Raw genomic sequence first — 26,164 nt, 5'->3', positions numbered from 1 at the left:
TACTCTTTAAATTTCTAAAACTACTCCAAATTGGCGCAGACATTTTAGGACACTCAAAAGGTTTGTGTTTGAGGAACAATTTCTGGTTGGCAATAGAGGAAGTGTTCCATTCAAGTAGAAGGCCCTCCCTTCATAGGGAGAGGTCTTCTACTCAATATTGTGCTTTACCATTTATGGTAAAGCACAAACTCGCACATAGATCTTTTTTGAAAAACTTTTATGGAATACTCTTACATTTTCAGACGTGTTGGCATATCTGTAGCTACAAAGAGTACATTTGAATCCCAAGCCCTCTAGCTTAGTTGAAACTGGAATGCTTCTTTATCCAGTATTGGGGTATCTTTCATAGATTCACATGCCTGAATCATTCCCCGACGTCTAGGCGGGTGTCCCACGGTAATAATAAATACAAAAGCAGTACCTTAGTAAGAAACTGTAGTAGGCTGACGAGACAATAGGCCCAAAAAGGCCCAAAGCTTAGTAGCCTATCTACCTCATTGTATGAAAAGAACTGACAAATAGTTCCAGCCAATCAGATGCCAGCCCCCTCTAGAACCTTCCCAGCATAGGCAGTTCTCCTCAGATTTTCACTGCATGTCCTGTGGGAGTCTCCCCGAGTGCCTCCTCAGTTTTCTTCTTTTTCTCTTCAGGATGTCTGAAAAGAAAGCTCTCTTCAAGGTTGCAGGACCTGTGATAAAAAGCGGGTCCATGTAGATGATCAGCATAAAGACTGCATCTACTGTCTACAAAGTAACCATATTGTTAGGGATTGTAGGATTTGTAGAACCTTCCCTGCCAAAACCATCAGGGACAGGGAGGCAAGGGTTCTTTTATGGCTCAAATCATCTTCTACAGATGAGGAGGACAGGGCCTCTACTTCCAGTAAAAGAGCCAGATCCAGGGACAGCTCTTCTCCTGAGGGGAGGAAACATCACAAATCCTCTCATAGAGCTTCAGAGCACACAAGGAGGTCATCTTCTCCTCCTTCTAAATCACCTTTATCTCTGCCTTCAGAGTCTTCCAAATCTTCAGCTACAAAAACAGTGAGTAAAGCCCAGATCAAGACTTTCTCTGGTGTCTTCTCACACAGTTTCTTTGACCTCTTCTACTTCAAGTACTTTATCTACGGTCTCTACAAGAGCTATAACCTCTCCTATTGTGTATTCAAAATTTTCTACTACAAAGAAGTCTTCTGGGACTAATGAATCCTCTTCTGTCACTTCTTCATCTAAGTCGCCGACAACGGCAGCGTCAACGTCAGCCCCATCGACAACGGGTTCTACATCTACAAAGTCATAGTCGACAAAAACCCAGTCGAAGTCATAGTCGACGAATGGCCCGTTGACGTCAAAGATATCGTCGAAGACAAGCCCGTCGACGTTAGGCCCGACGACGAAGAGCCTGTCGACGATAAGACTGTCAACGGCAGCCCTGTCGACGAAGATCCCATCGACGACGAGCCCATCGACGACGAGCCCGTCGACGAAGATCCCATTGACGACGAGCCCATCGACAACGAGCCCGTCGACGAAGATTCCAACAACGACATCATTGTCAACTGCTCAATTGTCTATTACACCTTTGGTCAAGACGCCCCTGTCGATGAAGAGTCCCTTAATGACCAGAAGTCCACCTGCGAGAACTTGGTCAGCGATTCCACAGGTATCTCAAGCATCGCCTGTTACGTACACCCACTTTCAACTAAAAACGTACCATAGGCAAGACTATCCTAATATATCTCCGTTGTTGCCATCACACATCTCAGAGACATATGTAGAAGAAGAGGAATCCGATGAGGATGACTGGGAGGAAGAAGGTCCTTTTGGGATTGCACGCCATCCGTCAGATACACATATAAAATGTCAAGATGAAGAGGAAGACTACCAGGAACATTTTTATCAAGAAGACTTATCTACGCCATATCATGGGCAGTCACATAAGGTTCCACATTCGTACGAGTCAAGTCATCTTCCTCCTTCTCTGATCCAAGATTTGCAGGCCATGTTGGCTGATTATCAGCAGAGGTTTCCACCTACATCGACTACTCCAATTTTACCTACCATGCCGGCGGTTACACCTACGCCACCAATAGAAGATCCTACTTCTCCGAGACACCCTGTAGAAGCTATACCGCAAGGGGGTCAAGATACTTCATCATCAGATGAGGATGAAAGAGAGGAAGGTGAATTGCCTAATGATAATGTATCTGGGGATCCTTGGGATGAATATATAATCCCCATGCCTTCGCCTCCTATGCCGCAACCCTCTGATTCACCACCTGAGGATATTGGCGGCTTTCATAACATTATGCAACAGGCAGCAGCAAGGTTCGAACTTCCGGTCACTATCGAACAATCTGATTGTTTTCTTCACGACTTCAAAGAAGGTTATAGAAAAATTACCCGAGCAATACTGATCATAGATTTTATTTGGAAGGAAGGCCTTAAGATAATGAAGACACCTGCCTCTATACCCGCGGTCCTTCCTCGATTTGAAAAGAAATATCGAGCACCACCAGAGACTCCATCTTGCCTTGTGGGACACCAGCGTCCGAACTCTGTAATTTCGCAGGCTGCACAGCAGAGGTCAAAGAGTCCATCCACCTCAATCTCAACCCACCAGATAAAGAAGGTAGACAATTCGATTTGATGGGCAAAATGTTTTCCATCAATGCTGTGTCATCCATCAAGGCAGCAAACTCTCTGGCAATCTTAGCTCGTTATGACAGCCAGATGTGGTCAGAGTTATCTGAGTTCTTAGAACTTATACCTGAAGATCTCCAGCAGGAAGCACGGAGAATAGCGCTCTAAGGGGAACGGGCGGTATCAGAAATTATTGACTGCGCCTTAGACATTTCTAATACTAATTTTCGGCAGCTAGCGGGGGCTGCTGTTCTTAGACGCCAGGGAATTGCTCAAAGCAACCTCTTTTAGACCTGAGGTACAGACTAATCTCAATATAAGCAGCCTTATTACCAGTCTTCTTACAGGCAATCATCTTCAAGTAATTTCTCTCGTCAGGGCGGACGACGACGGTCAAATAATCAAGGCTGTGACTCAAATAAAAGACAATGAGCTTTGCCGGACGCCAGTTAAATCTTTTACCCTCCCTGTGGACGCAAAGATCTCAGCCTTTTTTCAACAATGGCAGCACATCACATCAGATCAGTGGGTCCTCGACCTTGTTCAAGGAGGTCACACTCTAGAGTTCTTAAGGAAGCCACCTACGACCCCTCCCAAGGGTCCTCCTCCCCCTTGTCTTCACTTACTGTTCAGGAAAGCTTTAAACATGTTCGGCAAGAATGCGATAGAAAAAGTTCCAATCTCGCAAAAAGGGAAAGGATTCTACTCTTGTTTCTTTCTCATAAGGAAAAATCAACTTGTGCATGCTCAACAAGTTTCTGAAGAAGCAGAGTTTTCGAATGGTGATGCTGGCAGATGTGTTGAGCTGTCTCAACGAAGGGGACTTTATGGCATCTCTGGACATGGAAGACGCTTACTTCCATATCCCAAACATCGCAAATACCTGAGATTCACAGTGGCTGGCGTCCTCTTTCAATTCAAGGTGCTTCCATTCAGACTGAAATCGGCACAGAGAATATTCACAAAATGCCTAGCTCCAGTCTCTGCCACTCTGAGGTCTCTGGGGATTCAAGTCTTCCCATACCTCGACGACTGGCTGCTCAAAGGACCATCAAAGCAGGCTATGAGACAGGCCGTCAAAAGTTGCCTTCATCTATTCTCAAACCTGGAGCTCAATCTTGTTGGACTTGGCCCTTCTGGCAGGTTCACCCCTGAACTTTTTGCCTACTTTTTGCCTTTTAATATTACATCAGTATAGTGATTTCTGGTCTTGGCGCACTTTGACACTGTGTCCCAGTGTAAAGTGCGTGCGCTCTCTGAGTGCGTGTGTGAGATTGGCCTGCCCTCCCATAGAAATGCATGGGGAATATGTGTGTCCATGGTAGTTCCTGATGTGTGGGGAGTGCAGGGTCGAGTTTGGTATGTACGGACTCGTGAGATTGAATGCTGCGCGATGATGTGTGCAGATTTATTGTGTCTAGTGTGGAAGTGCCACTTCTAGAAGTTGGCCTGTCTGTGCAGTAAATGTGAATTGACTGTGGCTTGTGATTGGCTGGAGCTGGCTGGTGTGCCTGGCTCCAGGAGTCAGGATGGGTCTGCCCCAGCGGTAAATGGAGAGATCTGCATGTTGGTGGCAGGGAGGAGTGCACCTGGGACCTGAATAGGGCTGGGCCTTCCCTACACAATGCTGGCTCCACCCCCTGTGGTTTGTCTGATGTCCCTGACCCACCCTGTGAATAGGCAGAGGGGCTGAGCAAAACAAAGTGCTCCAGAACCAGTTACATCTGGTTCGCCCCTTGCCTGCACCTTTTTAGACAAAGGATTTGTGTGTCCAGAACCAGTTACATCTGGTTCGCCCCTTGCCTGCACCTTTTTAGACAAAGGATTTGTGTGTATAAAAAATGTTCTTGTTCCTGACTTGAATCTACCAAGGGTGTGCTGCTGCTGGGCCCAGGGGAAGGCTTGCCTCCCTGGGCTCTGCCCTGCCCCTGGATGCCTGGATACCTGGAGTTCCTGCTCGGATCCTAACAGGAGGGGGCTTGCTGCTAGTGGGGCCCAGGAGGGACCGCCATGGGGGCTGTTTCCTTGCTGGAGTGCCCTGTGTGCTGGCCCCTGGGCCCTGCATTGCCCCTCCTGATGCCCAGGACTGCTGGGACCCTTTGCTCTGGGGGATCCTTCTTTTTGTGGCCTTGTGAGCGCTTTATTTTGCATTTATGGGCAGCGCGCTGTCGTTTTCCCGGGGGGGGGGGGGGGGCAAGGAAGCGCTCCTGCCCTTTGGTGGCCATTGCAGGTGCTCACCCCGCTTATTTCATTATTATTACGGGTGCCCACCCCGTTTTGATGTGCTCCAAAGTGGGTGCCTACCTATTTAGTTTTATGATAGAGGGAGCCTACCCCTCTCTGTGCCCCGAGGATCACAGCCGCGGGCTCACAGGAAGTCAGGCACCATAGTGCCTGACGGCGGGCGGGACTTACGGTTTCAGAAAGGAAGTCCCACGCCCGCCTCCGGAAGAGGCGGAGGAGCTGCCCAGGAGACGAGAGAAGGGTCCGAGTACTCTCCTCCCGCTGCCCGGGGCTCCCGTGAGTTGGTGAGAGCCCCGGGGCCGCCAGCAGGAAGCAGCCAGAGTGTTGCAGGGCTCCCATGTGCTAGAGGGAGCCCCGGAAGAGAAGTGCTGCCCGAGCCGGAGAGACGCCGTAGAGAGCCGGTAAGAAAGGGGCTCGAGGGTGTCTCCTTCAGTTAACGTGCAGGCGCTTCACCGAGGGGCCTCTGAGGATGTCTGCCCCCATTTTATTGTTTACCCTTGAGCGGGCCGCTCCCTCCTGGGCCGGCTTAGTTTTTGTGCTAGTGAGGGCACCATTGTTGTTTTCACGAGCGGCCCCACTTGGCAGAGGGCCGCTTCACTGGTTCAGCCCCAGTCCTTTCAAGAGCCTATGTGTGGCTCTACCGGGCCCCAATTGTTGATTCGGGCCCAGAGGGGCTCATGCTGTATTGTTTAGGGGCCCACCCCGATGTTGTTGGGCCCCATTCATCCAGAGCCTCCGTGGCTCCGACAAGGCCCCGTTTAATTTAGAGTCCCCATGAGGGGCTAGTGGGCATAAACACTTTAGGAGCCAGTGTGCTCCCCACCACATGCTATTTCCAGAACCAGATGGCTCCCACATTTTGCGATGTGTGTAATTCGCAGTTTTTGATTCACAGCTGCCCAGCAAGTAGTGGGCAGCTGCACCGTTTGGGTTTTCCTTTCTAGGGACATGTCTTTGGACTCAGGAGTGAGTCGCACTCCTTCGCCCCTACCTTGGCCTTCCACAGCTGCGCAGCACTTAGTGCCAGCTGCAGCGTTTAGGCCCTGTTCTTGTCCTCAGCTGCCCAGCAAGTAGTGGGCCGCTGCAACATTTAGGTTTTGGCGCAGTGGCGCAACCAGGACCTTGATGTGAATTATGTGCTAATGCTTTGGTGTTAGGAAATGTACTGTGTGTAGTATGTTTTGCGCACCCTGTGTTTGATGCCTCTCTATAAGATTTCTGCATAGGAGGTTGTTTTACCTGTTTAGGTTTATGTTAGGGAGATTGTACTTCCCTGTGTGATTTACGCCCCTAGTGTAAGATTTTACTTAGGTGGTGAGGGTCTAATGTAGTTAGACTGATGGGATACTGTGTATGATGGATTTCATGGCACAGACTGTTGCAAATGCAGTGAGATACTGTGTATGATGGATATCATGGCACAGACTGTTGCAAGTGCAGTGATTATCAGTGTTTACTGACTGTAAGTTCTATGACCTATTTTACTTAAATGTTTTAGTTCACCTTTACCAAGTTCACTTTGTGATGATCCTGACCGTGGTCCATGTGGCCCTGTCAGGTGTACATAATCCCTTGTAAATATTGCCCGTGCCAGTGCCAGTTGGCACAATGTATTTGGTGTGATTACTATCTGATGTGTTTTGATACTACAAAGGCTATTTTTGATATAACCTTGCGTGGATTTCCTTGTGTGGGGGGCCTGGGATGTTGTTGCTGGTGGGTGCGTGTGCAAATGCTTTACACATTTCCTCCGGGATAAGCCTGACTGCTCGTGCCAAGCTACCAAGGGGGTGATCAGGGGTTGTCTTTGGCGTGTAACTCCCTTGCCCTGACTAGAGTGGTGGTTTCTGCCTGGCTTTGGAGCAAGCCTTAGCCAACCAGAAATCCCATTTCTAACCACTCTCAATGCAAACAAGTCAAGGTTGCAACATCTCCAGGTTCTAACTTTTCTGGGAGCAACGCTAGACACCAAACAGTGCAAGGCGTTCATGTCAGAAGATCGTCAGAACAAGTTACAAAACCTGGCAAAGGTAATTTCAAGAAGAAAGTCTGTTTCAGTCCGAACATTTGCTTCTTTTCTGGGGATGTGCTCTTCGGCGATCAGCTTAGTCCTGCTTGCAAGGCTCAGGATGAGACCTCTGCAGGAAGAGCTGCAATTGCAACAGGCCAGAGGGTTATTCGACGATTCCATAAAGGTAACCTCGCGAATGATACATTCGCTTCACTGGTGGTCAAAAAGAAGCAAACTATCTCCGGGTCTCACGTTGCTGACCACTTCTCCAGAGTTTGTCCTGACCACTGATGCATCCATGGAAGGTTGGGGAGGACATCTCCAAGACCTTCAAATTCAAGGACGATGGTCTCAACAATACCAGCAGAAGCACATCAACAATTTCGAACTACGAGCCATCTTTCTTTCTTTTCAGGCATTCCTTCCGAGAATCGCAAACTCCTCAGTGCTGGTGCGTACGGACAATACCACCAGCATGTATTATATCAACGAGTAGGGGGGAACGAGGTCTCTCTCCCTATCGCAGGAAGCTCGGGAATTGTGGGAATGGGTTATAAAACATGGCATAACACTCAGAGCAGAGCATGTCAAGGGAATTCAGAATTCTCTGGCCGACAACCTCAGCAGATCTCTCACAGGATGTCACGAGTGGGAGTTGGAACAAGAACAGGTGAACAGGATCTTCCGGTTGTGGGGCACGCCAACCCTGGATCTGTTTGCAACAACAGCAAATGCCTTTATTACGCCAGCAGATTTCCTCAACGGGTAACAAGAGGGAATGCCCTGTCCATGCGATGGTCAGGGATTTATGCGTACGCTTTTCTCACAATACCATTAATACCGAGGGTTCTGCAAAAAATGAAGAGGGAACATTGCAGTCTCATCCTAATTGCTCCTCGCTGGCTGAGGCAGTATTGGTTCCAAGAGTTATTCCTGTTGTCACAACAGCGTCCTGTTCGTTTAAAGCCAACACTCACGATGCTGACGAGTGAGAGAGGTCAGATTCTACACCCGGATCCACAGTCGCTTCACTTGCACGCCTGGCTCCTGACTTCTTAGAATTCAAGGATTTCAAAATTTCTCAGGACTGTAGAGATATTCTATCTAAAGCCCATGCTCAAAGTACTATCAAGACATATCTTTTTAAATGGAAGCGTTTTTGTCATTGGTGTGAAACAATGTCCATCCACTCCAAGCTCCACCAGAGGATATCCTTCTGTACTTACTATCCTTAGCTAAAGCAGGTCTAGTTTTCTCATCTATCAAAGTCCATCTCGCTGCGATTTCTAGATTCAGAAAGAGTCCTAACAGACCATCACTCTGTTTTTCGTCACTTATCAAACAATTTTTAAAAGGGCGTTTTCGAGTTTTTGCTCCAATTCGACCTCCACCTCCGGAATGGGATCTCAATACAGTTTTATCTCAATTAATGAGGAGGCCATTTGAGCCCATTCACAAGGCAGAGCTCAAGTTCTTAACCTGGAAGGTGGCATTTTATTAGCTCTCACTTCAGCCCGGAGGTTAGTGAAATCAAGGCTTTCACAATTTCAGAACCTTTTCTGCATTTCACTAAAGATTACGTCACGTTACGAACAAATCCAAAATTCATTCCTAAAGTACCATCTCAATTCCATCTAAACCAACCTGTAAAGCTGAAAACTTTCTTCCCAGATCCAGTTACACCGGCGGAAAAAGCTTGGTACTCTTGACGTAAAACGTTGCTTGAAGTTCTACCTTCAAAAGACTAAGGATATCAGACTATCTAATCAGTTGTTGATTGCTTATGGTCAAGCCACATTAGGACAGGCCGTGACAAAAGCAACTGTAGCCAGATGGCTGTCTTCTGTTATACAATTTTGCCATGAAAAAGCCAACAAACCTTTGCACAGAAAGGTCAAAGCCCATTCCACCAGAACTATGTCAGCTTCCACAGCCTTATTTGCTGGGGTCACATTGGAGAGTATTTGTCGTGCTGCGACATGGAAGAATGTCCACACGTTCACGAAACACTACTGCTTACAGTCTGCGTCGCAGGACGATGCAGCAGTGGGACAAGCTGATCTTCAACATCTCCTTCATTAAGGTTAGACTTTTAAATATCTCTCATATTGCATTTATGATGTATAATAATGATCATATTCACTGTAATGTTTCTGGTTATCGCATATTGTTTTTTAATATGCAGTATGTTAAATGGCTATAACTATTTAATTTCAGAGGGTTTCTGCATGGGTATGTATTTACATATTCTAGTGCTCTATAACCTTCCTGATGTGTGGGGGATATGTAGATTTACGCCTTGTCTCCCACCTTCCGCAAACAATATTATTAGGTTTACTGCTTGCTATTCTGATTCAGGCATTTGAATCTATGAAAGATACCCCAATACTGGATACGAAAATAAGTTACTTACCTGTAACTACTATGGTTCGAGGCATATGAGCTGCAGATTACACACTATGCATAGATGGCCACCTAGTGTTGGGCCCGGATGTTTGCAGTTTTGTTGTAGAAAAGTCTTTCGGAGTCACTGTATAGGTGACTCCTCCTTATGATGATACTGCGCATGGGCATCGGCTCCATCCCCAGATTTTTTTCCGCCACCGGGCTCGGATGTGTTTCCAGCGCTCCGTGTTTGAACCGATTTACTTCGGTGCGCAATCCTCACCCAACTACAAAACTTAGTTTCGAACGCTTTCCAGTCGACGCTAATCTTCAAACATCGAGGATCTCTATTCCGGTGGTCGTCGACGGCCTTCGGGCCTACCTAGGCCTCAACTCCAGCTCATGGAAAGGACGCCATTTAAGAAGTGTCCTCAATGTGGGTTGAAGTTTCCTCACACCGACCTGCACGAGCTGTGTAACCTCTGTCTCTCTCCGGAGCCAAAAAGACTATCCGGGACCGAAGAGCGAGGAGAACAATGGCTCAAAGATCTTCAGCTCTGATTCCGGACGACATCTTCGAGGAGGGCGTCAACGTCCCGGAATAGCACAACGTCGACAGCAGCTCCGAGGCAGAAGCAGAAGATTCCCACATCGAGGACATCACTCCAGCACAGCGCGTCGTATGTAAGACTGTCGACCCCGACCCCTCCTCGACACAGAAGGCCCCGGTCACACCCTCGCTCTCCAGCTCAGGTGCACACCGGCAAACTGCTTCTACTGCCCCACCTTCAGCCCGGCTAAGAAGCTAACCAAGCCTTCAGGCGACTCGAGCTCTAGTCGACCTTCACACGGTGCCGGCGCACACTAATCGGCACAGAAAAAGACAACTGCCCCGGCATCCAAGCCATCGAGGCCGAAGCACCCAACTACTCCTTCGGCTCCGAAACCCAGAACGGAACCAAGCAAGCTTGCTTCGGATTCCAAGACACCCCCGGAACCGAAAAAGTCATCGGATCCGAAAAAGTCATCTGATCCAAAAACGGTACCGGAACCGAAAAAACACTCGGAACCGAAAAAAGCTTCGGAGCGGAAAAAGGCGGCTGCCTCCCCAGTGAAAGACATTGCCAAAAAAACAAAACAGGCCATCTCGGTGCACAAGACTTCCTCCGCACCAAAAGATCAACCCCCGGCAGTGGATTTATCCTACCCAGACCCTGCTCAAAAGACTCTGGCTAAAGACCCAGTCACTGGACACCTAGTTTTGGCTCCAAAAAAGCGACCACTGGACACACCAGCTCCGCATTCAAAGAAGAAGGACATGGCTAACTCTCCCTTAAGACCACCTTCCCCTTCTCTCTCGCCTGTACCATCACCACCATCACACCATTCTCCAGCATCCCCTATCACACCACATAGGGATAATACCTCTGATGATATGGGGAGTAACACACCAGATCCTACATACCCAGAGGATCCCTAGACCCGTGGGACGATTATACCACCCCAGATGTCCCAAATGTCCCTCAGGATGACATTTACCCCTCAAGACCTTCCCCACCAGAAGACACTATAGGGTTTAATGAATTAATCCACAGGGCTGCACATTATCATGGGGTAGATATTTATACAGACCCTGTTGAGGAAGACTTCCTGATGGATACATTTGATCATGCACAAAGATCTTCATCCATCTTGCCCATGCTCAAAGGAGTTATCAAGCATGCTCCTGAAGTCTTCAAAGACCCAGTCAGAACTCTGGTCATTAACCCTAGGATAGAGAAAAAATATAAAGCTGCCCAATCAGACCCAGCATATATTAAAGGCCCAGTACCACTAGACTCACTTGTAGTTTCCAACGCACGCAAGAGAGCAAACTCACAAACATCTGGTGAGGCTGCACCACCAGATAAAGAGTCTAAGCTACTTGATGCATCAGGCAAAAGAACAGCGTCTCAAGCAGCAAACATGTGGCGTATCGCCAATACACAGGCACTGCTAGCCAGATATGACAGGGCACATTACGTTGAGCTAGAGTCACTAATGAGGCATCTCCCTGACAAGTACAAGGATAGAGCAAACAAGCTCATTCAGAAGGGGAAAAACATCACAAACACCTCTTATTAGGTGTGCCCTTGATGCAGCGGACACTGTCTCTAGGGCAGTTAACACCAGCGTCTTGCTACGCATACACGCCTGGCTGCGCATATCTGGGTTCAAACCCGAGGTACAAAGCACCATTCTTAACCAACCCTTTGACGAACACCACCTATTCGGACCCGAGGTAGATGTATCATTAGAGAAAATGAAGAAAGATACAGACTCCGACAAATCTATGGGAGCCCTGCAGTCGCAGGCTCCCAGACGTTTATTTTGTCGCTCAAACTATCGAAGTGCCACCAGGGGGATACACTTCAGACACCGCTACTACCTCGTACAAAGCCCCTACACAGTCTACCTACAGTAAAGGCTACCAAAGGGGTGGGTACAGTGGTAACAATAACAAAGGCAGAGGCAAAAATAACAACTCGCGCTCGGCCTCTACCCCTGCCCAATGACTCCCTTCGCCCGCCTCATTCTACTCCTGTCGGGGGAAGACTTCAACAGTACCTGGCAGCCTGGGAAAACATCACATCAGACAGGTGGGTGCTCCAAATAATTCAATCAGGTTATTGTCTGGAACTAACATCTACCCCCCCAAACATACCACCCAAGCAACGTCCAATGTCACAGGAACATTTAACATTGCTCAGACAGGAGGTACTATCTCTCTTGCAGAAAAATGCAATAGAAATAGTTCCAGAGCATCAGAAAAACAAAGGAGTATATTCCCTATATTTCTTAATACCAAAGAAGGACGTATCTCTAAGACCCATCCTACACCTCAGACCTCTAAACCTTTACATACAGTCAGATCATTTTCATATGGTCACACTACAACGACTTCCTTGTCACTCTAGATCTCAAGGACGCCTACTTCCATATTCCCATCCACACAGCACACAGAAAATATCTCAGATTTGTGCTAGACTGACAACACTACCAGTTCAAAGTGCTCCCATTCGAGGTCACAACAGCGCCATGGATGTTTACCAAATGCCTAGCAGTAGTAGCAGCACACCTAAGAAGACAGCACATTCACGTCTTCCCATATCTGGACGATTGGCTCATAAAAGCCAGCTCCACAGACAGTGTGTGCAAAACACTCAAGTTACTGTTCAACTGCTTCACAACTTGGGATTCACGGTAAATCACGTCAAATCCCATCTGCACTCCTCGCACATACAACATTATCTCGGCGCTACAATAAACACCCAATTAACACTAGCTTATCCCTCTCCAGCCAGGATAACAAGTGTACAAAATCTCCTAACAAAATTCAAACCACAACACTCGCTACCAGCTCGAGTGTTCATGCAACTCTTAGGAATGATGGTATCTTGCATGTCTGTAGTGCCTCACGCAAGATTGCAAATGCGTCCACTTCAAGAGTGCCTAGCACGCCAATGGAACCAGGCTCAAGGTCACTTAAGACCTAGTGTTGGTAGACGGTCGGACTCCTCGTTCTCTGCAATGGTGGAACACCAAAAACCTTTCCAAGGTTCTAGAGCCAGTTCCCCAAGTAGCCATGACAGCGGACGCATCTCTCTCCGGCTGGGGAGCCCATCTACTGCATCACACCATGCAGGGCAGGTGGACACCGCAACAAAAGTTACTCCATATCAATCATTTGGAGTTGCTAGCCGTGCTTCTAGCTCTGAAAGCATTTCAAACTCAAGTGTCAGGCAAAGCTTTTTTAGTCCGCACAGACAATATGACAGCTATGTACTACATAAACAAACAAGGGAGGGACACACTCTATGCAGCTCTCTCAGTCAGCACAGCAGATATGGAGATGGGCTATACCGCTAAAAATCTTCCTCTTAGCCCAACACGTCCCAGGAGTACAAAACACTATCGCAGATCTGCTAAGTCGACAAACATAGAAGATCCACGAGTGGGAACTTCATCCGCAAGTTCTTCATCCGTTCTTCCAAATGTGGGGACAACCTCAGATAGACCTCTTCGCCACCCACGAAAACGCAAAATGCCCAAACTTTGCCGCCAGATACCCACAACCATTGTCCAAGGGCAATGCGATATGGATGAACTGGTCAAGGCTATTTGCATACGCTTTTTCTCCTCTCCCACTACTTCCGTTAGTGGTGTGCAAACTACAAAATCATTCCCTGACACTCATACTAGTCGCTCCAACTTGGGCCAGACAACCGTGGTACACCATGCTGCTGCAAATGTCTGTAGTGCCACATCAAAAACTAAATCTATCTCCACGCCTATTAACGCAGAACCATGGAGAGATAAGACACCCGGACCCAGCTCAGCTCAACCTAGCGATCTGGCTCCTGAGGTCATAGAGTTTGGTTACCTCAACCTTCCTACGGAATGCATGAACATCATTAAAGAAGCTAGACGTCCCACTACCAGAGCATGTTATGCTGCTAAGTAGAAACGCTTTAACTACTGCCAAAATAACTAAATAGATCCCTTAGACGTGTCTATCAAACACATCATAGGATATCTATTACACCTTCATAAGTGTAACCTAGCCTATACGTCTATCATGCTGCACCTCGCTGCCATCGCAACAACTGTCTCTTTTTAGAGTACCAGCTATTAAAGCTTTCATGGAAGGACTCAAAACAATAATTCCTCCCAGAACGCCACCAGCACCAGTGTGGAACCTGAACATTGTTCTTACAAGGTTAATGGGTCCTCCCTTTGAACCATTAGATAAATGTGAATTGCAATTCCTAACTTGGAAAGTAGCTTTCCTAGTAGCAATTACTTCTCTTAGAAGGGTTAGTGAACTACAAGCATTTACCATTCAAGAACCCTTTTTGCAAATGCATCATAACCAAGTGGTTCTTCGTACTAATCCAGAATTCCTGCCTAAAGTCAGTCCACCATTCCATCTAAACCAATCCGTTGAGCTGCCCGTATTCTTCTCGCAGCCTCAAAAGGGCTCTACACACTTTAGACGTTAAAAGAGCTCCGCTGTACTATATCGAAAGAACACAATCGTTTCGTAAAACAAAACTTTTTGTGTCTTTTTCGCCGCCACACAAAGGCAGCCCTATATCAAAATCGGGGATCGCCAGATGGATAGTTGAATGCATACAAATTTGTTACCAAAAAGCAAAAGGCACGTTAACAATTCCTCCAAAAGCCCACTCAACAAGAAAGATAGGGGCTTCAATGGCATTCTTAGGGAACATCTCCTTAGATGACATATGCAGAGCAGCTACATGGCTCACACCGCACACATTCACAAAACATTATTGTGCAGATGTGCAAACCAAACAACAAGCCACTGTGGGCCAGGCTGTATTAAAAACACGGTTTCAAACAACTGTAACAGATATGGGTGGTTACTGATATTGGTGGTTGCCGCTTCGTGTGGGTACTGCTATACAATGTATGCCTCGAACGGAAAATGCTACTTACCAGTATGCATCTGTTCTTGGCATGTAGAGCTGCAGAGTTACACACGCCCACCCGCCTCCCCGGCTACCTTTAGCTGTTCCAGTATTCTCTTAATTAGACACAAATCACATGGACATCACTACTTCTTGTACAGCTCCATCACTTCCCTAATGTCAATAAACAATCTGGGGATGGAGCCGATGCCCATGCGCAGTATCATCCTAAGGAGGAGTCACCTATACCGTGAATCCGAAAGACTTTGCTGCAAGAAAACAAACTGCAAACATCCGGGCCCAACACTAGGTGGCCATCTATGCATAGTGTGTAACTCTGCATCTCTACATGCCAAGAACAGATGCATACTGGTAAGTAGCATTTTCCTTATCCAATATTGGTATCTTTCATAGATTCACATGCACCCACCTTCCTCCCCGGCAGGGCAGTTCTCTAATGGGGATACATACTTCTCACTTGTGCTAAGAAAATCTGAGGAGAACTGCCTCTGCTGGGAAGGTTCTAGAGGGTGCTGGCATCTGATTGGTTGGAACTATTTTTCAGTTCTTTTCATACAATGAGGTAGATAGGCTACTAAGCTTTGGGCCTATTGTCTTGTCAGCCTACTACAGTTTCTTACTAAGGCACTGCTTTTGTATTTATTATTACCGTGGGGCTCACGCCTCGACGACGGGGAATGATTCAGGCATGTGAATCTATGCAAGATACCAATACTGGATAACTGTAGTTGCAGGTAAGTAACTTATTTTCTCATTTTCCTAAGACCCATAGGACAGATCTTTTGATCGTCCTCTAGATGAATTACTTACACTCATACTCCATATAAGCAAGATGAAAAAAGGATCCGCATTTCCCAAAGAAAATTTGCCTCCTAACCTCTATTTTAAAATATCTGTTCACTGCAAGTCAGATCAAAAATGTACTTCAACTCAGAACTTACTTGGGCTCACCTCTCTTCAATCACTCTGTTTAAAGCCAATTTATACTCCGCCAACAGTTTTGTTAATTCAGTAAAGAAATGTGACCACTTCCCCTTTACTGCATGACCTACAATGGCTTCCTATTTCTTAGTTAATCATTTGCTTCAAGTTGCCTCACTGTCTAGCAGACCTGCTCCAAATAATAGATGATTCAAAAAGTCTCTAAAGTCAAGTACACTTCTATTTGAAATTTAAAAAAATCTAAAAACCTCAACAGCACTTAAATAATCCATCCCCTGCTTGGAATTCTATGCCCACCTGGGCACATGTTTTTTCCATTCACTCACATCTGATATCCAGTGACTTCTGAAACTTGTATCTCGGAAGGTGTCATTGCAAAGTATTCAACACACCAAGAGGAAGCAGAGGATGAGACTAGTTTACTCCTTGTATGGGGCAATAAGAACCTCTCTTCGGTTGGGTACTTGCCATGGGAGGCCTTGAAATATCAGTGGGTTAGGTACACTATTTTCATGTTGCCTTGTGGAGCCCACAGGCAGATATTCTGAATTTCATTTTCAGACTTTGCCTGCAATGCGAAGGGTTATAGTGAGGTGAATAGCAAATGAGCAGTCTGAAAGGTAATTTTCATTTGACTTTTCCCCATCAATTTAAGGGAACACATTGCTTGGGGAAACTTCTAATGGTGCCTCAGGTCCCTATCTGAATATTTATTATATTTCAGTGCAAGCCATTTTGTGTAAGCGAAAATGTACAATTCTAACTCTTCAGGATAACTGTACTGTTTGGACCACATTACCACCAGAATACAGAGAAGCAGCATGTACAAAACTGACATTATCTAAGCATGTAAACTCACTGAGATCCAAATTTGCACATATGTGTTTGTTTCTCTTTGCAGACGAGATGGCATGGGGATCCGTGTTCAGTGGGATAAGAGCAGCCAGCCCTCCTTTCTAAATAGATGGAATCCATGGTCTGTGAAAATGCCATACACAACTTTTACAGAACATCCCATGGCAGGTGCAGATGAAAAGATTGGATCGCTTTGTCAGGTAATGCATATGTTATGTTATGTTATGTTATGTTATGTTAATAACTTTTATTCGGCGCACAGCTGCCCCAGCGAAGGGGCGTCCTGGCGCCTGATCAGGTACCACAACATAACAGGTCAAAGCTGAAAAGAAGAGGAATCAATTAACAGAGGCGAACAGGTGGGTTTTAATGGCGCGTCTGAAAAGAGTTAGGCTATTTAGGGCACAAATGTGTACAGGAAGGGAATTCCATAGATCGACCGCCAGAATACGAAAAGAGCGTCCTCCCATCCTACTCAGTCTGAACCTAGGCTTAATCGCCAGATGGTGAGATTCAGACCTGAGGGACCGCGTGGGGAGTATACGGAGAAATAAGGCCCGCGAGGGCAGGAGGGGAGGAAAGCTTCAGGATCTTAAATGTCAGACAGAGAGCCTTAAATTTGATTCTCTGTCTGACCGGAAGCCAATGAAGGGAGGTCAGGACAGTGGAGACAGAACATCGTCTCGGAAGGCCCACAATGGCCCGTGCAGCAGCATTCTGCACCCTCTGAAGCCTAGTAGCCTCAGCCTGATTAACTCCAAGCAGCAGAGCACTCCCGTAGTCCAGCCGAGAAAGGATAGAGGCCTGGACCACCAGTTGCCGCGTGGGAGGGTCGAAGAATTTGAGGACCGGTCTCAGTCCTCGCAGAATACCAAAGCAGGTAGCTGCTGTCTTCTTAGTATGACTGGTGAAAGAGAGGTTGGAGTCCAGCCAGACCCCCAGATTTTTAACTTCGGCCGCTGGAATGGGGGACACCCCCAATTCGGGAGGCCACCACTGGTCTCCCCAAAGTTCCGCCTGCTTCCCTAAAATCAGGACCTCGGTTTTCTTAGCATTAAGCTGTAGGCAGTTGCTACGCATCCAATTGGCCACAGCTATAAGTCCTGCACGGAATCTGGGCGCATTCACCTCAGGGTCCCCACTGAGTGTCACCGCCAGCTGCGTGTCGTCGGCGTACGATGTCATGGTAAGGCCACATTGCCTGACGACAGCGGCCAGCGGTTTCACATACAGGTTGAACAGTGTGGGGCTTAAGGCAGAGCCCTGAGGGACTCCCAGACCCAGAGAGTGGAAAGAGGACTGGCCAGGTGGAATGGCTACTTTAAAAAAACGGTCCGAGAGGAAAGAGCGGAACCACTGAAGAGCCTTCCCAACAATACCTACTTCCTCCAAATGCCGCATCAAAATGTCATGAGACACCGTGTCGAACGCGGCGCTCAGGTCTAACAATAGGAGCGCCGCAGTCTGCCCCGCATCCAGCACTGACCGCAAATGCTCGGTCATAAAGAGCAAAGCAGTTTCAGTGCTGTGTTGTGAGCGAAACCCATTTTGACTCTCGTCAAGAATATTATTACGAGAGAGATGGGCAGACAGGATGGAGTTCATGTGTGCCTCAGTGACCTTAGCGGTCCAAGGCAGGAGGGAGATGGGCCGGTAATTCTCCGGGAGCAAGGGGTCTAGGTTGGGTTTCTTCAAAATAGGGCTGACCACAGCTTGCTTCCAGGAGGAAGGAACCACGCCCTCACTGAGGGAGAGATTAATCAGATCCAAGATGGGCTCACGACAGAGGGGCGGGAGAAGAGTAAAAAACTCCGGCTTCAGCGGGTCTAAGGGAGAGCCAGATTTAATTTTGAGGCTCAGAGTGTCAAATACCTCGTTAGACATGGCCGGCAAGGAGGACAGAGTTTCAGAAACCGAGACCTTCACAACACTAGGAGCATCCCCGGGAACAGATGGTATAAATCCTCGGTAGATTGCCTGCACCTTCTCCACGAAAAAGGATGCCAAACTTTCACAGTGCGAGTCCGTGCAGATTTCTAGCGAGGTAGCCCGTTTCCCCATCAGGTCTTTGAGTACCTTGAAGATTAATTTGGAAGGGTTAGGGCTATTGGAGAACTCAGCTGCGTAATAAGCAGCCCGGGTTTGACAGATAGCTCTGTGGTAGATCTTAAGCTGGGCAAAGCACAGCGATTTTAACGTGGGATCAAAGGATTTCCTCCAGGCCCTCTCAGCTTGCCGGCAGGTTCTCTTAAGCTCGGCAAGAGTCTCATTGTACCAAGGGCTGCGGGTTTATAAAATGCTCACAAGCTTAGGTTGAGCATCTTGAGATACTACACTACATTACATACACGTAATAGATACAAATGGTATTGATTCTCATATATATATATATATATATATATATATATATATATATATATATATATATATATATATATATATATAATGTATATATTACCTACTGGCGGTTGCCAGTAGGTAGTTATAGTTAGGACCTGTTACCATAGGAAAATGGCAACATTCTATTCCCAATAACTTTGGTGCCGATTGACGAATCTTCGCAAAATTTTCAAAACAAATTCTTTGTTGAGATCCGCTCCTATGTTGACCGTTTGGGGCTGATTTGTCAAGGGAGGCCAGAGGAAAAAGGAGGGTCCCAAAACGTGATTTCTCGATGTTAATTTCCATAGGAAACTTTAGACAAGGCTACAGGTCGAACGGGTGAAGGGAATTACCCCAAATTTGGCAGGGAGAAGGGTCTTGGTCTAGAAAGCATGCTTAGAAATATTGAAATTTACAGATATCGATATTTGGGAATTCTGCCATCCGATTGGCTGAGGTGTTACGAGCACGAGCTTGTTGCTGATTGGCTACGAGGCGTTTGCAACTAGGAAGTGTTGGCTGCCATTTTGTGATTCCGTTAAAGCGAGTAAGGTAAAAAAAAGTGGGGGGAAAAGTGGGAAATAGGAGTGTAGGAGCACTGTAGCCTCTGTGGGGTGTTAAGGGTGTGCTATAGAGGGGGTGCGAAGCGAAGTATTTACCCCTACCGGTGTGTAGGTGTTGGGCTACGGAAATTAAGTGCAGTATTGCGTAGAGTCTGATGCGGGTAAGGTGAGCTGGTGCGGGACTCTGGGATTAAAGTGCGAGCCCAAATTGTGTGTCTTATGCTGTGAAGTCATGTGCCGTGGCCGCTGCACTACAGTTGTGGAAGTTTTGTCCGGATGTGTTTATAACTACTAGGATGAACTACTGACCCGTACTGGTATGAAAGTCCTGGGGTACGGAATATATGTGAGATATTGTCTAGAGTCTCATGCTGCTAATCTGAGCTGCTGCCGGAGTCTGGGATTAAAGCGTGAGCCCAAACTGTGTGTCATATGCTGTGAAGTCATGGGTTCTGGCCGCTGTGCCACATCTGTGCAAGTAGTGTCATCATGTAGTTATAGCTACTTGGATGAACTTTTGTTTAGAGCATTGTAGCTTGTGTATGGTGCTTAGGTGGTGTTGTATAGGGAGTGCGAAGGTAAATCAATATGTTATTTGTAAAGCGCAAACTACTCACCCCTGTGGGTGAGTAGAGCTGGGGATCAAAGAGAGAGGTCTGTGTGTGAAAAGCAGCAACTCTCTTATGAATAACAAAGCTGCCCGGCGCAAGACGCCTCTAATTCACTTCAGTATTATCAAAATAAAGAGGCAGGTGCTGGAAACTGAAAGGCAAGAAACAGGTTTATTGCTCCAGAGGAGAACACATAAATTCGGACACACGGAATGTCTTCGGGAGGTGTTCTAACTACATCTCCGTGGCTTGGTCTTTTATACACATTTGCATCAGTTTATTGGTAGGTTAAACATCTTCGGAATTCCCGCCCTAAGCAGGTTCCCACACAAACCCAGCAGCAATCGTCCCTCATCCAGATCTAACAGATGATCGCTATTTCGCAGCTGGACATTCCGACAGGATCTGAAAATGTGTGGGATCTGTTAGATCTGAAAGTTTGCGCCATTGATTAAAGCAGGCTTCTTTGTTAGTACAACAAGTCCTGCCATGTGGGAGCAATACAATAATAATAATAATATGGAAGCTTGTAGAGCGCCTGGTTACGCACACCGGTGTATCCCCGGTATAGTGAGTGTCAGTGACAAGTACCCTCCCTATGCTCAGGTACAGAATTATTCTAGGAACAAACATTTTAAGATTAGCTCTGAACCTGGACTCTGAGGGTTCCAGACGAAGCTCCAGCGGGAGATTATTCCAGCTCTTAGAACCTAGGAGCCTAAAGGATCTACCCCCCAATGCGGGCCTTGTTGATATTAGGAATCGTTAACAGGACAGTTCCGGAGGATCTGAGCGACCGCATAGGCCTATATGGTGCAACAAGGCTCTGTAGGGGCCTAGGTGCCTTGCCCCCAATAATGCGGTGACATGTGCAGAGAGCCTTGAACATAATCCTTTTCCTAACTGGAAGCCAGTGGATAGCTTCCAAGACGGCCTTTGAGGCAGCTCTTCTGGGAAGCCTCAAGATCAACCGGGCCGCGGCATTCTGTAGCACCTGCAGACGATCCAAACTCCTAACGTGGCACCTAAATATAAAAGGTTGCCGTAGTGTAGTTGCGAGGTAACGAGGGCGTGCACCAGCGTCCGCCTTGCCTCAGTAGGAAGGAGGTCCAAGATCTTCCGCAAACCTTTAAGGATGCCAAAGCCCACCCCAACCACACAACCTATCTGAGGTGCAAAAGTAAGGTCCGAATCGATCAACACCCCTAGGTTTTTAGCCTGCTGACAGGGTGCGGGAGTCGTTCCTAGGCAGGACGGCCACCATGCAGAGGATCACAATGACTGGCCTCCCCCCACCACGAGCACCTCAGTCTTGCTGCAATCCAACTTCAGGCAGTTGATGGACATCCAGGAGGCAAGCTCCGGCATGCAAGCACTGAAGTTGGACGCCGCAAGGTCGGGTGCCCGCGACAGGGAGATGACCAGCTGTGTGTTGTCCGCATACGACACAATTCGCATGCCGTAACCCTCCACTATGCTAGCCACTGGGGAGACATACAGATTAAATAGTCGGGCTCAGGGCCGAACCCTGCGGCACCCCCTGATCCAGGTTAATCACTCTAGAGTAATAATCACCCTGTCTAACCCGAAAACCCCGATTGGACAGAAAGGATTGGATCCACTTCAGCGCTGCCCCTGAGACCCCGCCCCTATTCAGACACTGCAGCAAGGTGAAATGTGCTACAGTGTTGAAAGCTGCGCTCAGATCCAGAAGGATAAGGGCCATAGTCTGTCCCTCATCCACCCCTTGTCTGATGGTCTCTACAACCATCAACAATGCTGACTCTGAGTGGCGTGAGCGAAACCCAAACTTGAGTCGGGTGGAGTAGATTGGCTTCCTCCATATAGGACATCAACTGGGAATTAGCGGCCTTCTCTGCCACTTTTGCCAGGTAGGGTAGGAGCGAAATGAGACGGAGATTGTCCAACTTCTCCCAACTAACATTAGGTTTCTTCTGGAGAGGGAGTACCACCACCTGCTTCCATCCTTCCGGCACCGTGTGAGTCCTGAATGATATATCCAAAACATGCCTAATATAGGTTCAAGGACGTCGATGCTCTCTAGGAGCAGTTTCGGCAAGGCGGGGTCCCTGGGAGCCCCTGACTTGATCGAGCTGCAGATCTGCCGCAGTGCCTCTGGAGGTGGGGTGACAAAATTCTCCAGCCTATGTGTTCCTCCATCTTCCCCCTTGGCCTCCATAAATTCTGATCCCCTTTTTTCTCCTCCCGCAAAAGAGGAATATATCACGGCTACTTTCTCCAAAAAGAAGTTGCACGATTCCTCTGAGACATCAGTCGGCACAGTGGACGACTTACATGAAGAGATTTCCTTGTATATCTTAAATAATTCCTTTGTGGAATTCACAGCTTCACCTATTCTACCCGCATAATGGGTAGCCTTAGATCGTCTAATTAATCCATGATATACTCTCCGTTTAACTTTATACTCTCGTTTGGCCTGGTTGAGGAAGGCTACCCTCCACTGCCTCTCGAGATGTTTGCACTCCGCCTTAACTCGGCAGAGCTCATCAGTGTACCAGGCAGCTGATTGCTGAGACCTACTCTGAGGCTTGTTCATAAAAGAGGGGCTGTACAGTCCAAGGCAGCTGTTATGCGCCTATCCAATTTACCGGATGCAGATTCTGCATCCTGACCTCCCGGCCTCCCCCCTTTAGCCAAAGCCATGTCAAACTTGGACTGGGAGAAGCCCGCCCACTTACGACTGGGATATTTAGGGGTAGCCTGTTCTTGAACTTTCTCTGCAGGGATACTTATCACAAAGGGCACCAGGAAATGATCTGACCAGGTTATGGGAGTCTGAGTCTTTACTTCAACTTCCCCCCAGTAGGCAAATATAGGGTCCAGTAAGTGGCCCTGCTGATGGGTTGGGGCATTAGATTTAAGGTTGAGCTGGAGTAATTGTAATTCCTGACAAAAATCAGTAACTTCCTTGTCACGTATGTTCTCAAGATGTATGTTAAGATCACCTAACAGCAAAAATGTATCCCTCCGTAGAGCACATTCCGTCATGCCTTCCATCAGGCTGGCGGCAAAGCGAGTATAAGGGCCCAGAGGTCTATAAACCAGGAAGCCCTTTACCGTATTGCATGGGTTAACCTTAATAGTAAAGGCACGTGTCTCGCTATCAGCAACTATTAACTGTTCCAATTGACAACATAGCGATTGTTTCGATATAATTGCTATTCCGCCCCCTCTACCAGAGGCTCTATCCAGCCTCACCATGGTGTACCCCCAGGGAGTGACTCTACTACATCTGGCTCCGAATCGGAGTCCAGCCAGGTTTCTGTGAGGAATAGATGATCATATTTCCTATCATTAAGTAGCTCAAAAATATCCAACTTATGTTTACGCATGGACCTAGCATTCAGAAGTCCACATATGAGCCTAGTTTTCTCAAGCTTCAACTTATCTCTGATGCCACAAGTATACTGACACTCTTTGCAGCACATATCCTCTTCGACCTTTATGCTGTGACGGCACGCCTTAGGACAGAGCTCGCAGAGTTGATCTGCACTCCTACCCCATTTTGTCTGGGGGTTGTGGCCCCGGTCCCCGGCCGGGTAGGCATCCGCCATTTATATCCCGCAGCCAGTCAGCCTCAGGAGCACTAGACTGCTAACCGGCCCCCGCGCACCGGAAGTAGCTGCCTCTACCTTCCTCGCCCTCTGCGCAACGGTGCTAGTCACAGTGCCGGACCGGGGCAGGAAGGAGGGATGACGAGAACAGCCCCCGGTGTGCGGCCTCTAATCAGGTAAGACAGTGAAGGAGTGATTAGCGCAGATCGAGTCACAAACGGGAAGCCTAAATCGCTGTCCCGCAATCAGCCCAACACAAGTTTAAAAGCATTTAAAAAGTTTTCAGCAACTTAAATAAAATGCACTGTAGCGCCAAGCACAGTAGCTGAGGGCACTGCCACTGCCCACTCACTATGTCCGCAAAGGTCGGTTAGTGCCTGGGACAGGATTGAGCAGTCAGGTGCGGTGAGGGAGGTTATCAGAAGGGCTTGCCCACGCACTGAGGATGAAAGGACAAACCGGTTTAGGGCGGGAAGTGGCTCCGGGGCTCTGTCATGAGGACAAGGTTTTACAACCCCAGTACGCTTGGTCATGCTTAGTCAGGGAGCTGGGGATGATAGCGAGGTCAGGGTGAGTCATAGGTGATCAACAGAGTACGAAATGGCCGCAATGTCTAAAATGGGTGCCGCTTACACGCACGCAGAAGTTCTCGCTAAGCAAGATGGCGCTGGCGTTGTTCATATTTGTAGTTTAAATTTCAACATGTGCTGCAAAGTAAAATGGTCTGTCCGCTGCGCCACAACTGTTTTGAGAATACATTTTGGCGAGGGTGCGGGAGTTGGCATTATATGGCCCTAAAATAGCGGGCCTAAGTTGTAAGTTATAGGGTGGCTCTAAAAAGATCCCTTGTGTTCATTAGTTGGAGCTACATATAAGTGCGGATGCACAGCTTTAAGTTATTCAGGAGAACTCGGTTTCCCTGATCTGTAAAGTGTACTCCATCACTTCTGTATATATCTGCCATATCAAAACGTATGTTGTTGTATATGGACCCCATTTTGTGGTCCCCGAGGTATGCAGAGACAGCTTTGTTGACTTTTTTCAGAGATTTTTCAATCTGAGGACAAAATTGTTTGGACCTTTTCCACTTCTGTCTTTGGTATATATTGGAATATACAAACACAGTTTGAGGCAAAAGTAACATCAATTGTCCAAAGGTGTCCTTCATAAGCATTTCCAAACTTACCTCAGTCAATGTGCCTAGGTCGTTTCCACCACAGTGCACAATCATGAGGTCAGGGTGTTGGAGATGCAAACAGGTTTTAACTAAAGGCAACAATCGGTGCCACTTCAATCCTGTCTGTCCAAACCATTTAATGTCCACATTTTGTAAACCTAGGTGTAAGTCAATACGTCTCTGTTCTGCATACCTCTTGCACCAGAAAACATAGCTATGTCCTACAATCCACACTAGCATTTTGAAGGTATGGCTGGAAGGTATGGAAAGATGTCTGTAGCTCATGCAGTTCCTTCATAGAATAAGAGATATGTTTAAAGATGGGGAACTAGTTTCTTTTAGCATACAAAACGGTACCTGATTGGGAAATGAAAAGCATTGTTTTTGAAAAGTAGGATGCACATTAGTTTTGTGGAAAAGTATCTTTGTGATTGGTTAAGAAAAAAGGAGTTTGCATGTGGAGTACATATTATAGGATAACATTTGCTCAAATCAACCACACCTGCTACTTGCATTTGGAAGGCACTGTTCTAAGTTAAAACAATCGTGAACTTTTAACCAGCACGTGCCGTTAAATGTTTGAGAAAATGTTGCAAAAAAATATCGTTCAGTTTAAAAAAATTGATGAACTTTTAACCTCCACGTGTTGTAGAATGTTCTAGAAAGTGTGTTGATAGAATAAGTTGCATTTCTGACTTCGATGTGTACTTTAATATTTAAGAAAACTATTTATATGGAAAAGTAGAAAGACAGTAATAGAGAGAATTTTTGAAAGCTAAAAGAATCAAGGAACTATTGTATTTTGTTCTTGATTACCCACTGGCGGTCGCCAGTAGGTAGTTATCACTGTTAACGGTCCGAAAGTGCGGTGTTGCTCAGAGTGGCATGGTGGTGATATGATATAGTGCTACACTCTGGTATGAAACAGAGTCTAAACCGTGAGGTCATTGCTGTAAAGTGATGTGGTCTGGTGTTTGTAGCATACATGTGCAAGTAGTGTAAGTAGGCATTTATACCATACAGGGAGTGGGAAGCGAACTACTGACCGCTACTGTGTGTTGATAGTATAGAAGCAGGAAGCAAAGTAGTTACACCTACCAGCATGAAGACTTGGGGATGAAACCAAGCTGATTGCTGTAAAGTGATGGGCTCTAAGCGCTGTAGGATACTGGCCGCTGTAGTATAAGTGTGTAAGTAGTGTTAGTATGCGTTTATAGTATATAAGGAGCGGAAAGCGAACTACTCATCCCTACTGGTGTGT

The 26,164-nt window shown here is 47.0% G+C and overlaps 1 protein-coding gene across 1 annotated transcript in view; it reads left to right on the top strand.

Moving 5' to 3' along the window:
• TPRG1L (tumor protein p63 regulated 1 like) overlaps positions 1-26,164 on the top strand; it is a 166,406-nt gene that overhangs the window by 103,281 nt on the left and 36,961 nt on the right. The window contains exon 4 of the mRNA XM_086921750.1: positions 16,621-16,774. Within this exon, the coding sequence (XP_086777876.1) occupies positions 16,621-16,774 (154 nt within the window). The remainder of the gene's footprint in view (positions 1-16,620; positions 16,775-26,164) is intronic.

This window comes from Lissotriton vulgaris, chromosome 5 (assembly GCF_964263255.1).
Source record: "Lissotriton vulgaris chromosome 5, aLisVul1.2, whole genome shotgun sequence".
Classification (NCBI taxonomy): domain Eukaryota; kingdom Metazoa; phylum Chordata; class Amphibia; order Caudata; family Salamandridae; genus Lissotriton; species Lissotriton vulgaris.
The sequence above is the reverse complement of the archived record's forward strand: the minus strand, read 5'-3'. Positions and strand labels throughout refer to the sequence as shown.